This window comes from Myodes glareolus, chromosome 1 (genome assembly GCF_982192425.1).
Source record: "Myodes glareolus chromosome 1, mMyoGla1.1, whole genome shotgun sequence".
NCBI classification, from domain to species: domain Eukaryota; kingdom Metazoa; phylum Chordata; class Mammalia; order Rodentia; family Cricetidae; genus Myodes; species Myodes glareolus.
Window position 1 is genome coordinate 90,213,605 of NC_142026.1, and position 19,917 is coordinate 90,233,521.

Sequence of the window (19,917 nt, forward strand, 5' to 3'; positions counted from 1 at the left end):
GACTTTGATGGTCCTTCACAGAAAGGTGCCGTAAGCAGCTTTGCTGGGTCCTAATTAGCTAGTTGAAAGAGCTACTAATTCAATCTCCCACATTTAAGGAAAGTAACTTCTCTTTGAAAAAAATTAATTACATTTTTATTTATTCATTAGTGTGTGTGCATGCACATGAGTCCTGGATGAGCCATGGTGTGCGTGTGGAGGTCAGAGGACAACCTGCAGGAGTTGGTTCTCTCCTTCCACCATAGCAGATGTGGGGATTGAACTCAGGGGGTTAGGCTTGGCAGCAGGTTCCTTTGACCCACTGAGCCATCTCATTGGCTCAGAAGCTGTTTTTCTTGCTGTTTGAGAATTTAAAAATATGTCTTAGCTTCTAAAAGCTTGACAAAACAGGTAACATTTGGGTGAAGGACAACTGGCCATCTCTTCACTGTTTGGGAGGACAATACCTTGTGTAAAAACTCAGTTGAAAATTTTTCGTTAAGCACTTTCCCACCCTTGGCCATCAATCCCGTTGTGATGCTTTCAAAGATTAAAGCACTATGTTAAAAGGATTACGTGTGTGTTTGTTTGTTCTGTTTTACAGTTGTCAGCGTGGGTGTGCTGACCAGAGCTTACAAAGGCAGCGCGGGTATTTATAGGGGTGATGCACAGGGCAGGGCTTCCGTTTACGTCCTTGAGCACAGTTAGGCACATCGCTTCTTCCCCAAGCAGTGGCTGCTTGACCTGGGGTTGCTGAAGACTGAGTGTAGTGCCCACAAGGTGTCTGCCACGTGGCAGGAGCTCACCTAATGCTGGTTTTCGTTTTTCCTTACAAAGGCAGAGCTGTGTGTCCTGAGTGTGTGTTCAGTGTCATTATTACGGCTGTCAGACTTGATCTAGATGCCGTCCCAGGGCAGTGGGTTCCTGCAGTCAGCACAGGATGAGGAAGCGCACAGGAGTATAGGACAGTGGTTTTTCCTTGACAGTTGAGAATTTAAAGTAAGTCTTAGAGTCTTCTGAAGAAATGATTGATGTTCAGGTGAAGACCAATTAGTTATTTTATGTTTTGAAGAATATTTTCAATGCTTTATAAGGACTCATTAAATTTTCATAATTCCTACTTATTATAAGGCCAACAGTTATTACTTCAAAAACTAAATATCTGTAGTAATAAGACTATATGTGTATTATTCTATATTGCCTCATTCTAAGGGATTTGATGTGGTTTTCAGCATCAGAAAACACAGCCTAAAACAATGAAAAATAAGTTCTGGAATGTGATGTTCAAACCAGGTGGAAATAACCTTTATTATAGACCACCATAGCCATGTGGTTATTGTAAAGCAATGACAACAAAAACGTACTAGGAAGCTGGGCGAGAGGTGTACTGAGGGCTAACGTTTTCACATGGCTGCAGGCTACACTTTACTTCCATTTCTCAAGGGAAGTCACGCAGCAGCTGCTCAATTGCCTGTCAGTGCCAGCAGAGGCAGCAGCACCATGAGCACGCTCAGCAGTTCTGTGAGGGCCCAGGATCCTAGGATCTGCGTACATAGGTTTCCTGTCTGGCCTGCAGTAAGGGAACTAGACCAAAAATACGTGAACAACGTAAAAAATTGTTTTGCATTTTTTTCAGTTTTTAAATCAGATTTACATATTTTGTTTTATATGAAAGTGTTAAATATACATGTATTTAGGTATATCACATGCATGCTGGGTTCCCAGGAAGGTTAGAAGAGGGCATTTGGTTCTCTGGAACTGAAGGTACAGATAATTGTGAGCCACCTACCATGTGAGTGATGGAACTTGAACCCAGGTCCTCTGCAAGAGCAGCAAGTGCTCTTAACTGTTGAGCCACCTCCCCAGCCTCTTAAAAAATTGTCTTCAAATATCATTGTTTTCAATGCAACTTTTTTTTTTTTTTAAAGAGACAGCATATATAAAATTATCGCTCTGCTTGAGGAGGAGACGATAGGAGCGACACACAGTGTGAGTCTCTGCGCAGACTTTTTGATCAGCGCTGTCCAGGTCCAGGATTTTCAGCTCCCACGTTGTGAATACTCTGTTGTTGAATCGCACTGGCTCTGTCCCTATTAGATTGAAGCGGGCATATTGTGAGGGTGGCATCCTGTAATGAGGACCTAGTCATGCTTATCACACTGCCTTTAGGGAAGTGCCCTGAGGGAGTTTAGCTTCTACTGTGTAGAGCAATAGGGTTAATCCATAGCTTAATAAATAAGTGAGGTTCCCAGAAGTCTGAACTGCAGATCTAGATTAGAGATGAACAGTTTCCCAGAGATGAGACTACGCATACTGCGTTAATTTCCAGCAGCTATAAAGATGGCCATAGAGGCTTGGGAGTTGGTGGAGGTTTACTGTAGTGTGATTTCTCTTTTTAAAACCCCAAACCCTGCCATTTTTTAATTTGTAGGACAACATATGATCTATAAATTCAGAAATCAATTCTTAGAGCAGTGTTGGTCTTGCCCAGCCCTTCCGTGTGGCTGGTGAATGGGTCTAACTCGGCAGCTATGGCAGTCCTTCACACTCCTCTGCCTCCCCAGCCAAGTCTCTGAGCCGTCATCTCCAACCACCAACAGTCTCACCCATTTTACCTCAGTGGACCTCAGAAGTGTTATTTTTTGTGTAAGTGGTGACCCAAAGCCATTGCAAATTAAAGCTTTAATGTTAAATCTGACTGTGGTACACAGCAATCCCAGCTTCTTGGGAGGCGTTGTGAATCTGAGGCCTTTCTGGCCTCTGTTGCAAATTTAGGGCCATGGCAATTTAGCAAGATCCTGTTTCAAAACGAAAAATGAAAAAGGCCTGAGGATGCAGCTTGGTGAAAGCCTCACTTGCCAAATGACACAACACCCCAGGTCCCACTCGCTTGGCTGCAGCCATTATGGCTGTTGAGATTTGAACAGTATTACTTTGAAGTTCACTTCTTACAGAGTCTTGATATTATAAACAAAACAGTATAGTTGTTATCTCTACACCTTAGTCACATTTTACTTTTATAATTCCTTCCCATCCTTCTGCCTCCTACTCCTCCTTCGTCTTTTACTTTAACTTTCTCTCTTTCTCTCCCTCTCCCTCTCCAAGGCCTTGCTGTATAGGTCTGAACTGGAATCAAATCTGCTATGAGACCCAGCCTGGTCCTTGAATTTACAAGCCTCTGCCTCAGCCTCCTGATTTCTGGATTACACGCATATGCCACCTCCTAGTAATACTTACCTAACTTCTGAGATGAAAAGTATATTTCTGAATTTTCACTCTTGGAATGAAAGGTTGCAACCAAGACAGGCTGAAGCCTAGACAAGTCCTGCGATGATGAAATTAGAGACACCAGTATTAGTTTAAGGTTGACTTAATGTATGTCCTGATGGTTACAGAGAGACACACAGAAGCTTGCTGTAGTGCTGCATGCCTATAATTCCAGTTGCTTGGGAAACTGAGGCAGAAGGATTATGAGTTTGAGGCCAACCTAGGCTACATAGAAGGACCCTGTCTTTAAGAAATAAAAAAAACCCCAAATTATGTAAGTGGGAGCTAGGTCAAAGAGTGACAGAGCCAAAGGAAAGAACCCCCACAGAGCTTCCAGTAGTCAATAAGATTTGAATATGATCAAAATCATATAATAACTGTTTGCGAGCCCTGTTATGTCTGTAAAAGTGAATGTGGGTGAATACATTGATCTCTCATGCAGAGGAATTCCAAACAGCTTATGTAGGCAGACAGTTTGCTTCCAAGGTGAAGCTTAATTCTCATTCCTGCAGGGTGAGCTGTACTTAGTGGCTTCCTTCCAAGAGTGCAGTATAAAAAGGGGAAGGAAGGCAACTTCACAGTGGAGGATCCTGGAGACACCACTCAGCGAGCTGGGCAAGGCGATAACGTCACATTGGCTTTGTGGCCTTGATTTGATAATGTGCCAGTTTATGACCATGCTGTTCCTTTGGAGCACTCACAGCTCCACAACAGCCACATCCAGGGACGTCCTATAATATACCTGATAAATACTCAGTGCTGCACACTGTCACGAGTCAGGGAGCCTAAGCAGGCATGTCCGTTAATACAATGTGGTGTCCCAGAGCAAAAACGGAGATTAGGTGAATCTAAAGAAATGTGAATAAAGGACACAATACCAGCATCGGTTTCTTAATGACTTGAAAATATCACACTCATCGAAGATACTAAAAAAGAGGGGAACTGGATGGAAACAGGAAATGTGGTCACTGTCCATAACATCCTTACTTTTATGTAAATCTGGTACTTTCTTTTGAGACAGAATCTTACAGTGATGGCCTGAACCTTGCTATGTAGACTAGGCTGTCCTTGAATTCATAGAAATCCACCCACCTCTGCCGCCTAAGTGTTGGGATCAGTGGCACATTCCCTCACAGACCTGGCCTCTAACACAGGTTGGTAAGGAGTCTGGCATGGAAACCACACACCTGTAATTCCAGCGGCAGCCGCAGCAGGCTGGGGCAGGAAGATCGAGTGTTCAAGGTCTTACAGATCCGACCCCCTCTCCAACCAACCAAGCCCAGGATTCCCCCACATTATCCTTAAACGTGAAGGCATTGGCTTGCTGTTGTGGTCATTAGATGGGGCTGTGGATTGTTTCATCCAAGTGACTGTAGATGGTGTTTTACCAGCACGAGACCAGCTCATGCTTTGGAACCTGGGTTTGTAGCATCATCCTGAGTGGAGCTGGATTGTCTGGCTTGACCACCCCTCCCCCTGCACAAGTGGTTTGCACTCTTTTCCATTTAGCACTCTGAATTTCCAGTTGAGAACCCTGGCTTTGGAGTTTCTTGCTCTATAGTAACTTGCAGGATTCATAGACCCAGCTACGCGAGCAGCGTGGAATCCCTGTCTGAATCTGGAAGCCTGTTAGGAACATAGCTCCTACCCAGGTCCCTGTGTCTCCCATCTCCTTTCGCAAGCATAGAGGAGGTGAAGCTCAGGCCTCTGTGGTCCTCCACCACTGTCTCCCAGGGAGCATTCACTGCCAGCGCCTGACACTGTCAGGTGTAGCACTTTTGTGTATATCTTTTTATTCCTGCTGAGAGCTAGAATGTTTGGTTTGAATCCTACAGATTTGCAGAACTTTAGGCCAGAGAGGGTATCAAGTTCCCTGAGACTGGAATTACAGTCAGTTTGGAGTCCTCATGTGGGTGCTGGGAACTGAACCCCTGTCCTCTGGAAGAGCAGTCAATGCTCTTAAACGCTGAGTCATTTCTCCAGCCCCTTTATTCTGATTTTGAAAAATTGTCTGACTGGGCAGTGGTGGCGCACACCTTTAATCCCAGTACTTGGGAGGCAGAGACAGGCAGATCTGTGAGTTCAAGGCCTGCTTGGTCTACAAAATGAGTTCCAGGGCAGCAAGAGCTACACAGAGGAAATCCTGTCTTAAAACAGAACAACAAACAAACAAAATCTTGTCCTTTCTTTTAAGTACTGAGAGAGGCACACTAACATGTATGATGATTGTAGGTTTGTCTATTTTTCCTTTAGTTCTGTAGTTTCTGTTTTGTGTGTTTTTTATATCAAAACCTTTTAGTTTGTTTTTTATACCAACCATTAACTTATTCAGGTAATAAACATATTGTTTTTGGTTTTGGCTAATCTTTCATTTAGGTTTACTCTTTTTAGAATCAGCAGCATTGAGATATAATTAAAATATATAATAAATAGAATCAATTGCTATTTAATTTTAAATCTTTTTTCTTTTATGTACACAGGTACATAAAAATGCCTGAATGCCTGTATGTACACAATGGGTGGGCGACAGAAACTGGAATCACAGATGGTTGTGAGCTGCCATGCAAGTGCTAGGAATCAAACCTGGGTCTCTGGAAGAGCAGCCAGTGCTCTCGGCCTCTGGGACAGATCTCTAGGCCCTAGGCTGCTATTTTGTAAATACAGCTTTAACATATATGTACCAGTCAAGCGGTTTTGAGGCTCAAGGTAATAAACATATTCAGAACTCAGTGCCCTTGTTCTTTTCACAATCCCTTCTTCTTCCCAACCAGATAACCACTGATATGTTTCCCATCACTGCAGATTAATTTGTATTTCAGAATTTTGTATAAATGGAACCATGACCTATATGCCTCTTTGATCTGTTTTTTTTTTTTTTTTTTTTTTTTTTTTGCTGAACATAGTTATTGTATTGATCTACATTGAAAGTGATGGAGGATGTGAAACAGGAATTCAAATGCTAATAGATCCGATCTGGAGGGCTAGAAAATATATGTGTGTGTGTGTGTGTGTGTGTATACTCATATTCAATATTCAAATAAACTCTGTGGAAAGTCTCAAAAATAAAATGTATCAAGGAGAGGACAGACTTGTCCTTGGAAACAAGGTTGGGGAACTGTAACAATTCAACACTGACAAAAATAAAATGATAAGATAGTACCAGTAGGAATTTCAAGATATATACAATACCAAAAAGATAAAATTTATGGCTTATAGAAGCGTAGAGAAGAAAAATCTCACACCAAAGGGAGAGAAAACATTTCCAAAAGGACTGCAACAAAATTTCCTGGAGATAGGAAAACGGATACGGGAGGCAGTTAGTGCACCAAACAGATAGACCATGTCATAGTTGAAATATCAGTTATACAGAACAAAGACTGAAAGTGGCGAGAGAGAAATGCTACGTTACAGCAGGCAGGCCCATCGGAGTAAGCCGGGTTGTTGAACAGAACCTTTAAGGCTAGAAGGGATTGGAATACTGTATGTCAGATTCTGACAGATAGCCACCGCCAGTTCTGAGTACCATACCCAGAAAAGCCGCATGTGGTAACGGAAGGAAAAATAAAGTCTTTTCATTTTAATAGACTAAAATTAGACTAAAATTTCAGGAGTGACTATTCCATGTGATAGGTGCTCAGGGGTTGAGGTGAAGCTTTAAAATGGTACTGAAAACTCAGAATCCTGGGAAGGATTCGTGTTAGAAAGAACATTTAGTGAGGCTCCTTCAGAACTCTATGTTGTGCCTTCTTCTCCCATGCGTGGAAGAAGCACAAGGGACATGCCCTTACATTTGATGTCTAGCAGAGAGTCTCTAGAGTGAGGAGTACTTCCGTCCATGGGGGTGGGGCACAGAGGACTGAGACAGCCCCTGGAAACTAGGAGGGGCTGGAGAGAGGCCTTCATGGTTAAGAGCATGCTCTTTCAGAGGATGCAAGTTTGATTCCCAGCACTCACAGGCAGCTAGCTCACAGCTGTCTGTAACTCCAGCCCAAGGGTATCTTATGGCCTCCTCCAGCATTGCATATGCACAAAATGCCTGCACACACGGAATAAATAAGTTAAAAGTATCCGGCAAGGGGAGAGCTTTACAGGAGGTGGCTGGTGTGGGATTTGAAAGGATTTGTGACTGCTTCCTACAGATCAGAGGAGGCTGAGCAGGTGCGAGGTAACTCCTTAGCTGTTCTGGCTCCAGCCCAAATAGACTGCCTAGAGGGACGACAAGGTTCCTGCAGGCTTGGGAATGACAGCCAGAAGCTCTCAGTAGGGATCTAGCTAAGAGGAGCTCAGAGCAGCATTCCGAAGAACCCACATCAATTCCAGTCAGCATCCCCTATCCTTTGGCTGTGTAAGGTCCTTGCTTTCCTTCCCCCAGTCTCCTCTCCCACTCCCACCTTGGAGAGAACTAACCGCAGGGGATGGGTAGAGCTGAGAAGCAGCAGATCCCAAGTCTTTCCTGTCCATCCTTGGGTCTAGAAAATATTCAGTTACTAAATGAAGACTGGAATGTTAACTGGAGTGACTGCAAGCTTTCTGTTGTTTAGCACAGACAAAAAAGGCCACTCCAATCTGCTAAAGTGCCCATCGATGGCAGAGGAAACTGTTCCCTCCACAGATGAATGTTGAGAGGACAATCAAGAAACTGTACAGGATTATATCTTGCTGTTGGTGCAATTTAATAAAATGTGCAAGCCTGTAAGTTATCATGTTTGGCATAGATATAAGAACACTCATTATTTTAGCAGAATTATGACTATTTAATGACTATTATGACTGTTTAGTACTTATTTTTAAGTTTTTGTTTTTTGTATGTATTCTTGCAGAATCAGCAGGAAGGTGTGATTTCTAATTTTCAAGAATTTTTTCTTGTAAAAGATAGTATATTTTCAGAAAAGGTAAAATTATGTATGTTTTTTTTTTTTTTTACCAAAATCCACAGTCGTCAAAGACTTTTGCAAGGGTTTTGTTTGTGGTTATGTTGTTTTTTATTTAGTTGTTTTGCGGGGAGCGGGCAGAGTGTACTTTGACTTGTGAACATTACATGTAACATATTTCTTGGTGTGGTTTACTATTTGATGTTAGTACCTTATTGTAGAGGTTCCTCTGTGAAGAATGGATGGCAGTATTCTATTCTGCTGGGTTTTAGTAGTGTATTGTTTCTTTAGTTGTATCGTTTGTTTCATTTATTTATTTATTTTTTGAGACATTATCTCACTGTGTAGCCTTGATTGTCCTGTAACTACGTAGATCAGGCTAATTGCAAACTCAGAGATCCTCCTGCTTCAGCCTTCTGAGTGCTGGAATTAAAGATAATTACCACCATACCTAGCCCAGAAAGTCATTTCTTAAATATAGATTATTAAGATTTTTTTAGAATGGAATTAATTATTACTGATGAGTGTTTTTTGTTTTTTTTTAAGACGGCATCTATGTAGCTCAGGCTGGACTTGAACTCACAGCGTTCCTCCTGCTCCAGTCATTCAAGTGTTAGAATTACAAGTGAGCTACCATGCCTAGCAGAAACCTTTTATTTTAAACCACAAATAATTAGAAGGTGGCCATGATTACCCATGTCTCACGAAAGCAGCATAAAACCTAGGTAAAAATCACAGCTTTTTGCTCCAGAAAAACTATGTAAAATTCAAATATGTACCATAAAAATATCACAGTATGCACAAGACTGAAACTTTAAAGCACATATATGGAATGCTGAATCAGCTTTATATGTGGCTTACAACATTAAGTCAATATTTATTTTATTTAAGGATGATGGAACTTTCCAAAAAAAATAACTCAGAGAGAGTGTATGTATGAATAATCCAATTAGTAGAGTCCTAAAATTTAACATTCATAAACTCCTTAGTAAAAATAGTTTTGAAAAGTTGTCCCCAGATTTCCCACAGCTCCCTTTCCCATGCTATCTGCAGACTGAGCTTTCTGTCTCTTTCTGCTTCTCTCTTGCTCTTCAGATGACACCAATGCCTTCTTTCCAGTTAGCTTTTCCTCCTCCAGCGCCTCTGCTAATGTTTGTTCTAGGTTCATCCTTAGCAGATGTTTTTCTTGGTTTAGGCTTCGGGTTGGAGGGAGCAGGTTCACTGACAGTCTGGCAGACTGTCCTGTGGTGTCCTGTTTAGTTTGGATCCCTGTCACTCTTTGTATTTTCCGGAGATGTTCCCCTCAGCACAGTACTGATGCTGGAGCAGCCAGTGCAGCAGGCTGGAGAGATGCCCCGTGACTGAGAGCACTCGCGCTCTTGCAGGGCCCGAGTTTGGTGTCAGCACACACATAGTGTTTGAAGATAGTCTTCTTTCTGATGAAGGAAGAGAATTAGAATCATGGCTAAAAACTTTTCAAGAATTCAGTTGAATACAGCTGAGTATAAATCACCACTGGCCAAGTACTTAAGCTGGTGTCCAGACTTCCTCTGGTTGTCCGTGTGCATCAGCCCCGTTCCTCAGTGCGGATTACCCCCTCTCTAAATGGAATAGCGTGAGTGCAGTTTGCGACGTAACGCTCTCCCTCTTTTCCAGCGTGGGTAGGCTCGCTGTCCATGGGCATGATCTTCTTCTGCTGTCCCATAGTCAGTGTCTTCACAGACATGTTTGGCTGCCGGAAAACAGCGGTCGTGGGTGCCGCCGTGGGATTCATCGGACTCATGTCCAGTTCTTTCGTAAGGTAAGGATGTAGCCGCTTCATGCTGCTCTTGAAGAACTGCTAAATATCTTCCAGGCCTTTGCAAAAAGAAAATCCTCTTAAACACCAATATTCTGGAGATCAGGATGTCACTCAGCGGCACACCCGAAGCAGAGCAGTGAAACATACTTGCTCTTGGTGGCCAATTTTAGATGTTAGGATGCATGTGTTCCCTGGAGCCCAGAAAAATGTTTTTCCTTTTGTTTGAATCTATTTACATAAAACTCCTAAAGGAATCAAGTTATATCTATTAGTTATCTAAAGCTATGGCTTTTTAGATCTCAAGGATTCAGTAAGTGATATTTTTAAGTAATAGGCTTGATAGGAAAATTGTTTTATTGATGAGAATAGGATCTAAATCAGTGCCAACCCAGGTAGAGGTTTCCAGTCTATGTTTTAAAAAATAGTAAAAAATAAAAAGAGCATATTAAAGTATTTAAACACCTTAACAAGATGAAGTGGCTAAATATACTTTATAACGTAATGTCATATACTGCATCTATTAGAAGAAAATATGCAGGCATCCTAAGGTCAAAGGACACATTACAGTGTGAAGCAGTTTCTGTCCTCAGTTCTGTGTGGTCCTGGAGGAACGCTTGTGTGCTCCTTAGTGCTGGTAGCAGTGGGCATTTAGCAAAGAGCAGCCCAGAGGCCACCCTCCAGCTAGTTGCTTGTCGTCATTTCCCACCTTTTTCGCTTCCCTGCCTGCCCTCATGTTTCCTTTCTGAAAGGCATGACTTAGTCGTGGGTGGAGTTAAGAAGGGATTTAGCTTGCAAAATTGACCCTGTTTAAGTTTCTTCATATTTAGTCAGCAGAATCCTTAGCTTTTCTCTTTTCACTTCCTATTACACACACACACACACACACACACACACACACACACACACACACAAAATCTTCCTCAATATAAAGTAGGCACTTAAAATTTTATTCAAGTTGTTTAAAATTATATTTCTCAGTATAAAACAGATTTTTATTTTTAAAGAGCCTTTCTGATTGCTTCTAAACTTTTTATTTAAAAAGAAAAGAAGTTTGGAATTTTCCAGGTACGGGTTAGCTGATCCAGTGGCTCTGCCGCTTGCTGAGGGTGTCGAGAGCAAGCGAAAGCCCACAGAACCTGTTATACCTTTCAGTGGAACTCACACACACAGACACCAAGCATTTGTTTTTACAACCTTTTTGAGTAGTGAAGAAACAACTATATTGTAGCCCAGTTTGTCCCTCCTTTCCCCATCTCTGCAGCTCAGCGTCCAGGAGAAGCAATTCTTGAGGCCACATTGACCTTAATATGTGTAATATCCTCACATGACTCAGTTTGGTTAACTTGCTGGTCAAGAGCTGTCAGAACAGCATAGCATATCCTGGAGGAAGCTGCATAAGTCACCAGCGTGAGGTGGCAGGTCTGATTCTCTAGCGCCCTGGGTGACTCAGAGTCCCGTGCGCATGTCTAGACTCCTAACCTTCCTGCCTTACACTGCAGTTAGATGCCAGCCTCTGAACCCAGCTGTTTGTCACGAGGGCAGACATAAGGGACCGCAGTTCTGTGAGGACAGTGACCGTGGCCTGGAAAGATACGAAACCTCCCTCACCAAGGACAGGAGAGTTCAAGTTCTGCTCAGAAGGATGCTGCTAGCTTCTGCTCATGGCTGTCTGCTTCACTGTGGAGGAGCTGGGGCACTTGATGTTTGTGATAATGATGTTATAAATACTATTTTTAATAAATATTTTGAGGGAGACAGAGAAAAGGATATAAATTTTATTTTTTTTTCTTTAAAATTTTGAGAATTTAAGAACTTGGAATTATATGGAAAACTGCTTATGTGGAAAATTTGGTACAGACTGAAGCATCGTGAACTCAGGGTTAATTTGTCCCATATAGTGAGAGACCTAAAAACCAAAACAGACAGCATCCCCCTTCCAACTAAAAAGAATGAAGCATGGACTGGAGAGAGGGCTTTTGCAAAGGACCTGGGTTCAATTTCCAGCACCCACATGGTGGCTCACAGTTGTCTATAGCTCCAGTCCCAAAGGATCCAAGGCACTCTTCTGGCCTCTATGAGCACCAGGCACACACATGGTGCACAGATGTACATGCAGGCAAAGCACCCATGCACATAAAACAAAATAATAAGAAATGTTTTTGAAATGAGGCATTGTTTGTTCTGTGTAATTCTTACTAGGGACAGGGATGGAAGTATTGCTTTATGCAGACTGTGAGTAACTTGAACAAAACAAACATTTTTCAATACTTTTCTACCAAGTTTCTGTTGAATGTGTCTATTGAATCAAGAGCGGAGATTTGAGCAGGTTGTGGTGGTGCATACTTTAAATCCCAGACCTCAGGAGGCAGAGGCAAGTGGATCTCTGTGTTCAAGGCCAATCTGATCTACAGAGAGAGTTCCAAAACACCCTGTCTTGAAAAAGCAGTGCCAGCATGATTTAATTTGATCAGATTCGAGTTCCTTGTGATTCCCTCAGTATGCTGATAGGAGGGCATTATTGTCCAAAATTTAATTATTAACCAGCTTTATCTACTGATAAATAGCCTTTTGAATTGGACTTTGAAAAAAAAAGTAAGAAAGAAAGAAAAATAAGACAACTTTTAACTTGTTTCTTTTCAGTTCTTACCACAACTGTCTCCAAGCACATAATCCTTCACCTTCCTAAGAGATGTAAAGCTATTTGATTAAATTAAAACTCCTGTATTCTTTTTATTCTTTCGAGGTGTAAGTAATAAGTTACTTAAAAAGCTTGCAGACCAGAATCAGTGCTGAGCACACTTAATTCAGTCTTAATGCAATCTGAATATGATTTCTTCTTATCTTGCACAATGCTGGGAACCACGCAATCCAGGGCAAAGGTTGGCTGATGGCTCTAGGACAGCGGGGGTGGGGGTCTGGGGTAGGGGGAGCCCAACTGTGATCTCATGCAAATACTCTTGATATGGCATTGATGAGACAGCACCAGACAGTTTTTTCTTCGGCTGTATTGCTTAGTAAGCACCTGGGAAAAGGCCATAAAAATGTGTGTACATAGTTAAATTGTATTTGAAAGTACCATTGAACAAGATTTTATTGTCCCCTCTGAGCAGCTGTCTCTGTTTCTGAGCTGTGGAGAACGTAGTTCTTACTCAGCGCTATGTATGGTTCACCAGAAATCCTTGGCAGGCAAAGGCGAGCAGAGTCACTGATGACCTTAATGGTCATTTTTCACACACCTAGATTACGTTAAAATAACTTATTGCTATATTCCTGGTTTATTAAGCCTTTCCTATTTTTGTTTTTTATTTTAGAAAACGTGTTGGCAAGATCTGTTTTTACTAAGGGAGTTCCTTTTAAGGATTAATTTTATTTCATTTGTATGAATGTTTAAATACATATACTGTGTGCATACCCAGTGCCCACAGAGGCCAGAAGAAGCCATCAGATCCCCTGGGATTGGAGTCACAGTGTTTGTGAGCTGCCATGTGGGTGCTGGGAGCCGAGTCAGGCAAGAACAGCAGATGCTCTTGACTGCTGAGCTGTCAATAACCCTATATGAGGTGTTATTCTACTAAGCACCATGCAGAAGATTAAAGCCGCTTTCTGTTTGTCTCCTCTTTGTGCAGCTCCATCGAGCCTCTGTACCTTACCTATGGAATCATATTTGCCTGCGGCTGCTCCTTTGCGTACCAGCCTTCATTGGTTATCTTGGGACACTACTTCAAGAAGCGCCTTGGACTAGTTAACGGCATCGTCACAGCCGGCAGCAGTGTCTTCACAATTTTGCTCCCTTTGCTTTTAGGGAACCTGACCAACAGTGTGGGCCTCTTTTACACACTGAGAATCCTCTGCATCTTCATGTTTGTGCTCTTCCTGGCTGGCTTTACTTACCGACCTCTTGTTCCCAGCACCAAAGAGAAACAGAGTGAGGGCAGCAGGCTCTCCTTCTTTTCCCGGAGAAAGTTTAGTCCTCCAAAGAAATTTTTCAATTTCGCCATCTTCAAGGTGACGGCTTATGCAGTGTGGGCTGCCGGAATTCCACTTGCGCTCTTCGGATACTTTGTGCCTTACGTCCACTTGGTGAGTATGCGTCTTCGCCTCTGTTTGTAGGTAAATGCCTATGGTCACACGGGGGATCGAGAGGAGCGAGACAGGTCAGGCTGAAGTCCGCCTTAGGCGTTGTCCTGGTTGGGACCCCAGACTCTGGGAATTAAGGTCTTTCAAACAGGGACAGTTTCCCCATCAGACTGCTAAACAGAAACTCTGATGGCGTGCTTCAGAATTTCAAAAGCAATTTTGAAAGGACAATTAATATCTTGGAAGGTGTCATATCAAGGTAAGGTATTTGATATGGGTAAGATGGCTCGGTGGGGAAAGGCACTTGCTGTCACGCCTGGCAGCCTGAGTCTGAGGCCTGGAACCCACTCCTGAAGGTTGTCCTCTGACCTCCAGTGCGGCCAGTGTGAACCCTCACCAAGAGAAGTGTTCAAGAAAGATCTAGAAGTAGTGTGCTGATCTTATTCAGGGATAAAGCTAGTGCAATGACCTTGCTAATATTAATAACTTTCAATAGATGGATGCAGATATTAAATGCTTAACAAAATGCCAGTGCCTGACACAAAGAAACATTCTATCTGTGGGATACATCTGGAAAAACAGGAATTCTCTTTAGCGAAGAATTTGAGAAGCGATAGGGAAGTTTTAAATGAGAGAAGAGCCTTAAAGTTTTATGGGAAATTAGGATTTCAAGTGCTCAAGCAGTTTATGTTGCTTCCTTTAATGTCACAATTCAGCCTATTTATACGGAAATGAGAATAAGCAGCTTCGAGGGATTCACACTTAGGAAAATGTCCTCAAAGGAGCTCTCTGTCTCTTGCTCCTCTTTTTCTCCTTTACTGCTTGTGGTATAAAATGAATGCGGATCAATAAAAACAAAATGACATTTGCTTTGGTTTTCTTTTGTGTATGTACTGACTACATGTGACGACTTGGATTTTTTTTTTTAAAGCTTCACGTCTATGTAGGAATATCTACAATTTTTCCTTAGTTAAAAGTTTTGGTAAAAGTAACAGTGGCTCATGAAATTACTGGGTCTAGAGGGTCAACTAATAACACAGGAGTCTTTTATATGTTCTGGTGCACATTCAGAAAGTAATCGAACCAAGGAATGGTGATGAGAGCTGGGGAGCATGTCTGGATACAAGGATAATTTTGATTTCTGAGTTCTCCATACTGTGCTCTTGCCAGCAGCTGGGCTGGAGGTGAGAAGGGATGGGGAAGGACCTGAGCCATGTGGCATTCATAGTAGATAAAACCTGATCTGATCGTCCTTTTCGTTCTTACAGTTGTCTCTAAAATCACTGAATTAGTTTTTGTTGGACTATGGGTCTGTTGAAAAAGAATCAGTTTTACCAACCTACTCCTTCTCAGTCAAGAACACAATTACTGTGTATCCCCCCTCCTCTCTGTTTTGAGACATGTAGCTCAGGCTAGCCTTTGTGAATCTTCCTTCTTTGCCCCTCAAGTTATAGGGGTGTGTCACTAAGCCCAGCTTTTCTTATTTTCTTTTCTAATTCTCTTTGGTACCAAAAGATGAAAATACGCAGAGAAACAGACAGCTCAGCTTCTCTAGTGCTATTTCTGGTAATAAGGTTAGCAATGTATCAGTTAACTAATTTTGCATATTACTTCACCTGGCTCTCACCATAAAGCTGTGAAGTAAAATAAACCATAGTATCTCCTGGTTCACAGATTCACAGGAGAAAGACAGTTTCTGCTCGGAGAAGTAGAGAAAGTGTTGATGCTGGGCCCTGGGTGTGAAGTGTTTTGTTAATACTGGGGTTTTGGTCAACTTGGGTGCTGAACTTTTCAGTTTGGTTTTCTTTAAACTTCAGAAGCATAATGCATGTTCTCATGGCTCTGTCTATGATTTGAAAAAGGATGTATATGTTTATTATCAGAGCAACTTTGGAAATTTAATTTTTTTTTTTGTATTTGATGTGTGTATAGGGGATTTCATGTAGCTTAGGGTGGCCTCAAACTTTAAATGTAGCTCAGGTTGACCTTAAACTTCTGGTCCCATTGCTTCCACCTCTCAAGTACAGGGATACAGGTCTGTGCCACCATGATTGCTTGCAGGTGACTTTTTGAAAAGGGAAGAATCAGTAACCTCTCTTTTAAGCCTATCCACATACAGTCTCAGTATATGGACACAAGTCTCATGGATCAGATTAGGGGTATGTTAAAGTCTAAGGAACCAGTTTTCATGTCCAGCCCTCTTTTGTTGAGAGCTGTTTTCTTGGTTAGCTTCTCATCCTTCTAATATTCCCCACCACTTCCTATCTTGTCATTTCAAAGTTGCTTTGCTGTGCTCCTCCCTGCCCTACCCTATGTCCCAAGCCTTATTTTTTTGGTCCTTTTTATCTGTGTCCACTGGAAGTTTCTTCTAGTCTCCTGAGTTCAAACAATACACACGATTCTGGTATCTCTAGCCCAGACCCTTCACTGAATTCCAGAGCTGTATGTTCAACACTCACTTAAATATCTCCATTTGCATGACTCCTGGCTCTTTCAGACATAATATGAATAACCACAAAGTCTTGATCACGCTCCCCAAAACTTGCTTTGTCCCTCATTGCCCTCCTCTCCGGAGACTGCAACTTTATCCTTCCAGAGAGTCAGGCCTCAGACCCTGATTGTTTAGCTCCTTCTTCTTGCACATCACACCCCTGATAGAGTCAGGGAACCCTGGTAACTTGCCTTTCAAAGTGTATCTGGAATCTGGCCACTCTTCACTGTCACCTTTGTGTAGAGGTCAAAGGACAACTTGGAAGAATTAGTCCTTTATCTGTGACTTCCTGAGAGTGCACTGAAGCTGCCATCCGCGCTGTAAGCACCTTCACTACTGAGCCATCCTGTGACCCTGAAATTCCACTTACTTCATCAGTGATTTCGCCCATTTGATGCACAGATGGTTATTACACTTTTATTATTTTAAACTGTCTGTTACATAGGTCCTAAAAATGTTTTAATTTCTCTGTCATGGTTGCCAAGTTAATTAAGTTTACATAAGGCAATAAGCTGCCACTAATTCTACTTTTTATAGGTACTGGATTATATTTGTGTGTTGACATTAGCGTGGCTGTGCTTTTCATAACAGAATGCTAATAGTGGTTTGAGATTGGATCTTGGATGTTTATTATAGGAGAATTAACAAGTGTTTTCAATGCCCATGAGGGCAGTAGTTGCAGGATTAACATTCTGGTCCACTGTATACTACAGTCAAAGTCTCTGTTGTTAATATGTTGTACTTCCTGCTTTCTATGGTTAACTAGAGGGCATCTATAAGAAGTTAATTCTGATGCAGTGTTTTAAATGAGGGATTTTTGATAGAAAATTCCTTTTAGCATTTTACCTCCAAGGGATAATAGTTTTAGTATGCCTACAATTTACTCACTTAATTTTCCTTTTTTGATTAAAAATATATGTCATATGTAATCCTGAAAGGAATAAAAAAAATCTAATGACCTTAAAGTGACTTTCAAGGTTCTCCATGATCTAGCTTTGCCTGCCACTGGGGTCTCTCCTGACCTGCCTGCCAGGCTCACTGAGTTCCTGCATCTACCACCTTCCCACTTACCTGTGTATAGGGTGGTAAAACAGCCTTAGTGCTTAGCCTTAGTGCTATTTTAACCTGGCCACAGGTGAAGATTTCTCCCTTACCCAGCATCCTCAAACTTCTTCACACTCTTTTCTATATTAAAATAGCAGTTAATAGTTTTTAAACTATTTTAATTTATTTTTATAATTAGACATCTTTATAGTTTGCTAGATTCTATGAAGTTAGGGTCTTTCTCTGTTTTATTTGATGATAGATCTCAAAGCAAATAGCATGGTGTCTAGCACACAGTAGGTGCTCAAATATTGGTTGGATGTTGAGTTATGTATAAGTCTAAGGGGATACACGTAGTATTAAAAGCCATACCATTTGGGTCTTTAAACTCCTCTACATCCATGTCATAATGATATTCATTCAGTACTTATCAAATGAGCTCAAACTCCAAAAACCTAAGAATACTGAAGTAACTACCAGTACTGTCAGTTCATGGGAGAGGAGAGGTGACGCCTGTGCTCTAACCCTCACTTTTATGTCTGTGCTGGAACTACAAGATAACTCGAGACACTTCTGTCTCTAAAGGAGCCATGCCATCAGGCCCGCCGAGACTCTCACAGAGCCAGAGGTGGTGTCTGTAAGAGTGGATCTTGGGTGTGGACTGGGCGTGTCAGTCTGATGACAGTGGTTTTGTAGCCCTTCTTACTGGTCTAGTCCATCCTGAGTATGAAGACGATAATTCAATTTCCTCACTTTGAAACCCAGCAATTCAGGACCAGTTTTCTTCCAGTCTAAAACACTGGTCATTCGGCTGAGTTGTTTTTAGGTTAAAGTTAAAGTTACAAAAATTTTATTAAGATGATTGACTTACAGGTAGAAAATCTGTAATATATCATTATTAGCTACATTACAAAATGTTTTGAGACAAGATCTTACCGTGTAACACAGGCTGGTTTAAGATAGTTTGTTTGAGGCAGGTCTTTCTACAAAGCACTGGCTGTCCTGGAACTCACTTTGTAGACCAGGCTGACCTCCAACTTGCCTGTCTCTGCCTCCCGAGTGCTGGAATTATTTAGGTGACACCATGTCTGACTTGGTTTCAAATTCTTAATCTTTTTAGTTTATCCTTCCAAATATGGGGGTTACAGGCATGAATCATGGGCAACTAGCATTAGTCTTTTTTTTTTCTTTTTTGAAGAAAAGTGTGTTAAATATGTTGATATATAAATGGATTGGTTTTGTGGCAGATAGTTCCATTAGGAACTTTGACCTGGAAGAGATGTCCCATTTATGTGCTGTAAGATTAATGGTAGATTATTTGCCTGCTTACAAGGCAATTAAGTGGATTCCTAAGTCCACTCGTAATTGGGAATAAACAAGTTGTACTTTCAAACTAGAATCAACTTTCAAGACAAACAAGCCCATAAATGGGACATGAAGTTCTTTAAAAGCTACTTTTTGATTCATATAGTGCCAAATGTTACCAGGGTGTGCTATGGGCATCGCATGACTGGGAGACTTAGGAGCCCAGCGGTTCTGACCACTCAGCTACAGTCAGATCATGTGGTGCAGAACCATGCAAGCAGGGGAAACAAGCAACCTTTAATCTCCCCGTGGCTCTCCTAGAGGGAGATTCAGGTTGTGAAGAATGGATTGCATCGAATGCTTTCATAGTACATACAGCAAGCACAATGAACGCAGTAGGTAGAACTGAGGAAGTGTGCCGTAAAGCTGTGCTTCTTTTGGACATTCACTGAGTTATGCTCAGAATTGAGGTTTGAACTGGGAGTCAAACACGTGATAAAACCCATGTTTGTTCAGTGGAGCAGCCTGGAGCTGCCCTTTCCAGCCACACTATATGACTCTGCTTCATTTGCCCTGCAGATTCCTGTTCTTGCAATGGTTGGCTGTCCTAGTGCTTGGGGCATGGTCTTTAACTGGAGAGAAGACTCTGAAGGGAACCAGTTCTTGTTCTAAAGTGACAGGAATAAGAGGACCCATGTGACCTTATTCCTGACCCCTAGATCTTCTCTTTCGATGGGCAAGTCATTGAATATGAGAAAATGAGATCAATATCAAGTTACTTTTTATATCCATCACAAGGAGACTATGAACTATAATACTTTATGTTCAATTTTTTTTTACAAAAATGTCAACCATAATAAAACAAAAGTAGGTACCTACAAATTTACAGTAAGATAATAGAGTAAATTTGATTAACAAGGAACTATTGTTAAAAATTATAAAAACGTACATGGCCTCAGTTTAGAGTCATAGCCATTTATCCAAGGCCACTGCTTAAAGCAAAGGGCCCTATAGAATTAGTGTAGAGTCAGCTGAGAAACAACTGGTCTTCCCCCTGCTAATAAGTGATTTTACCAGGGTTT

The 19,917-nt window shown here is 41.7% G+C and overlaps 1 protein-coding gene across 1 annotated transcript in view; it reads left to right on the top strand.

Annotated features, from left to right (window-relative positions):
* Slc16a10 (solute carrier family 16 member 10) overlaps positions 1 to 19,917 on the top strand; it is a 91,340-nt gene that overhangs the window by 43,431 nt on the left and 27,992 nt on the right. The window contains exons 2-3 of the mRNA XM_048425547.3: positions 9,774 to 9,918; positions 13,545 to 13,998. Of these exons, the coding sequence (XP_048281504.3) occupies positions 9,774 to 9,918; positions 13,545 to 13,998 (599 nt within the window). The remainder of the gene's footprint in view (positions 1 to 9,773; positions 9,919 to 13,544; positions 13,999 to 19,917) is intronic.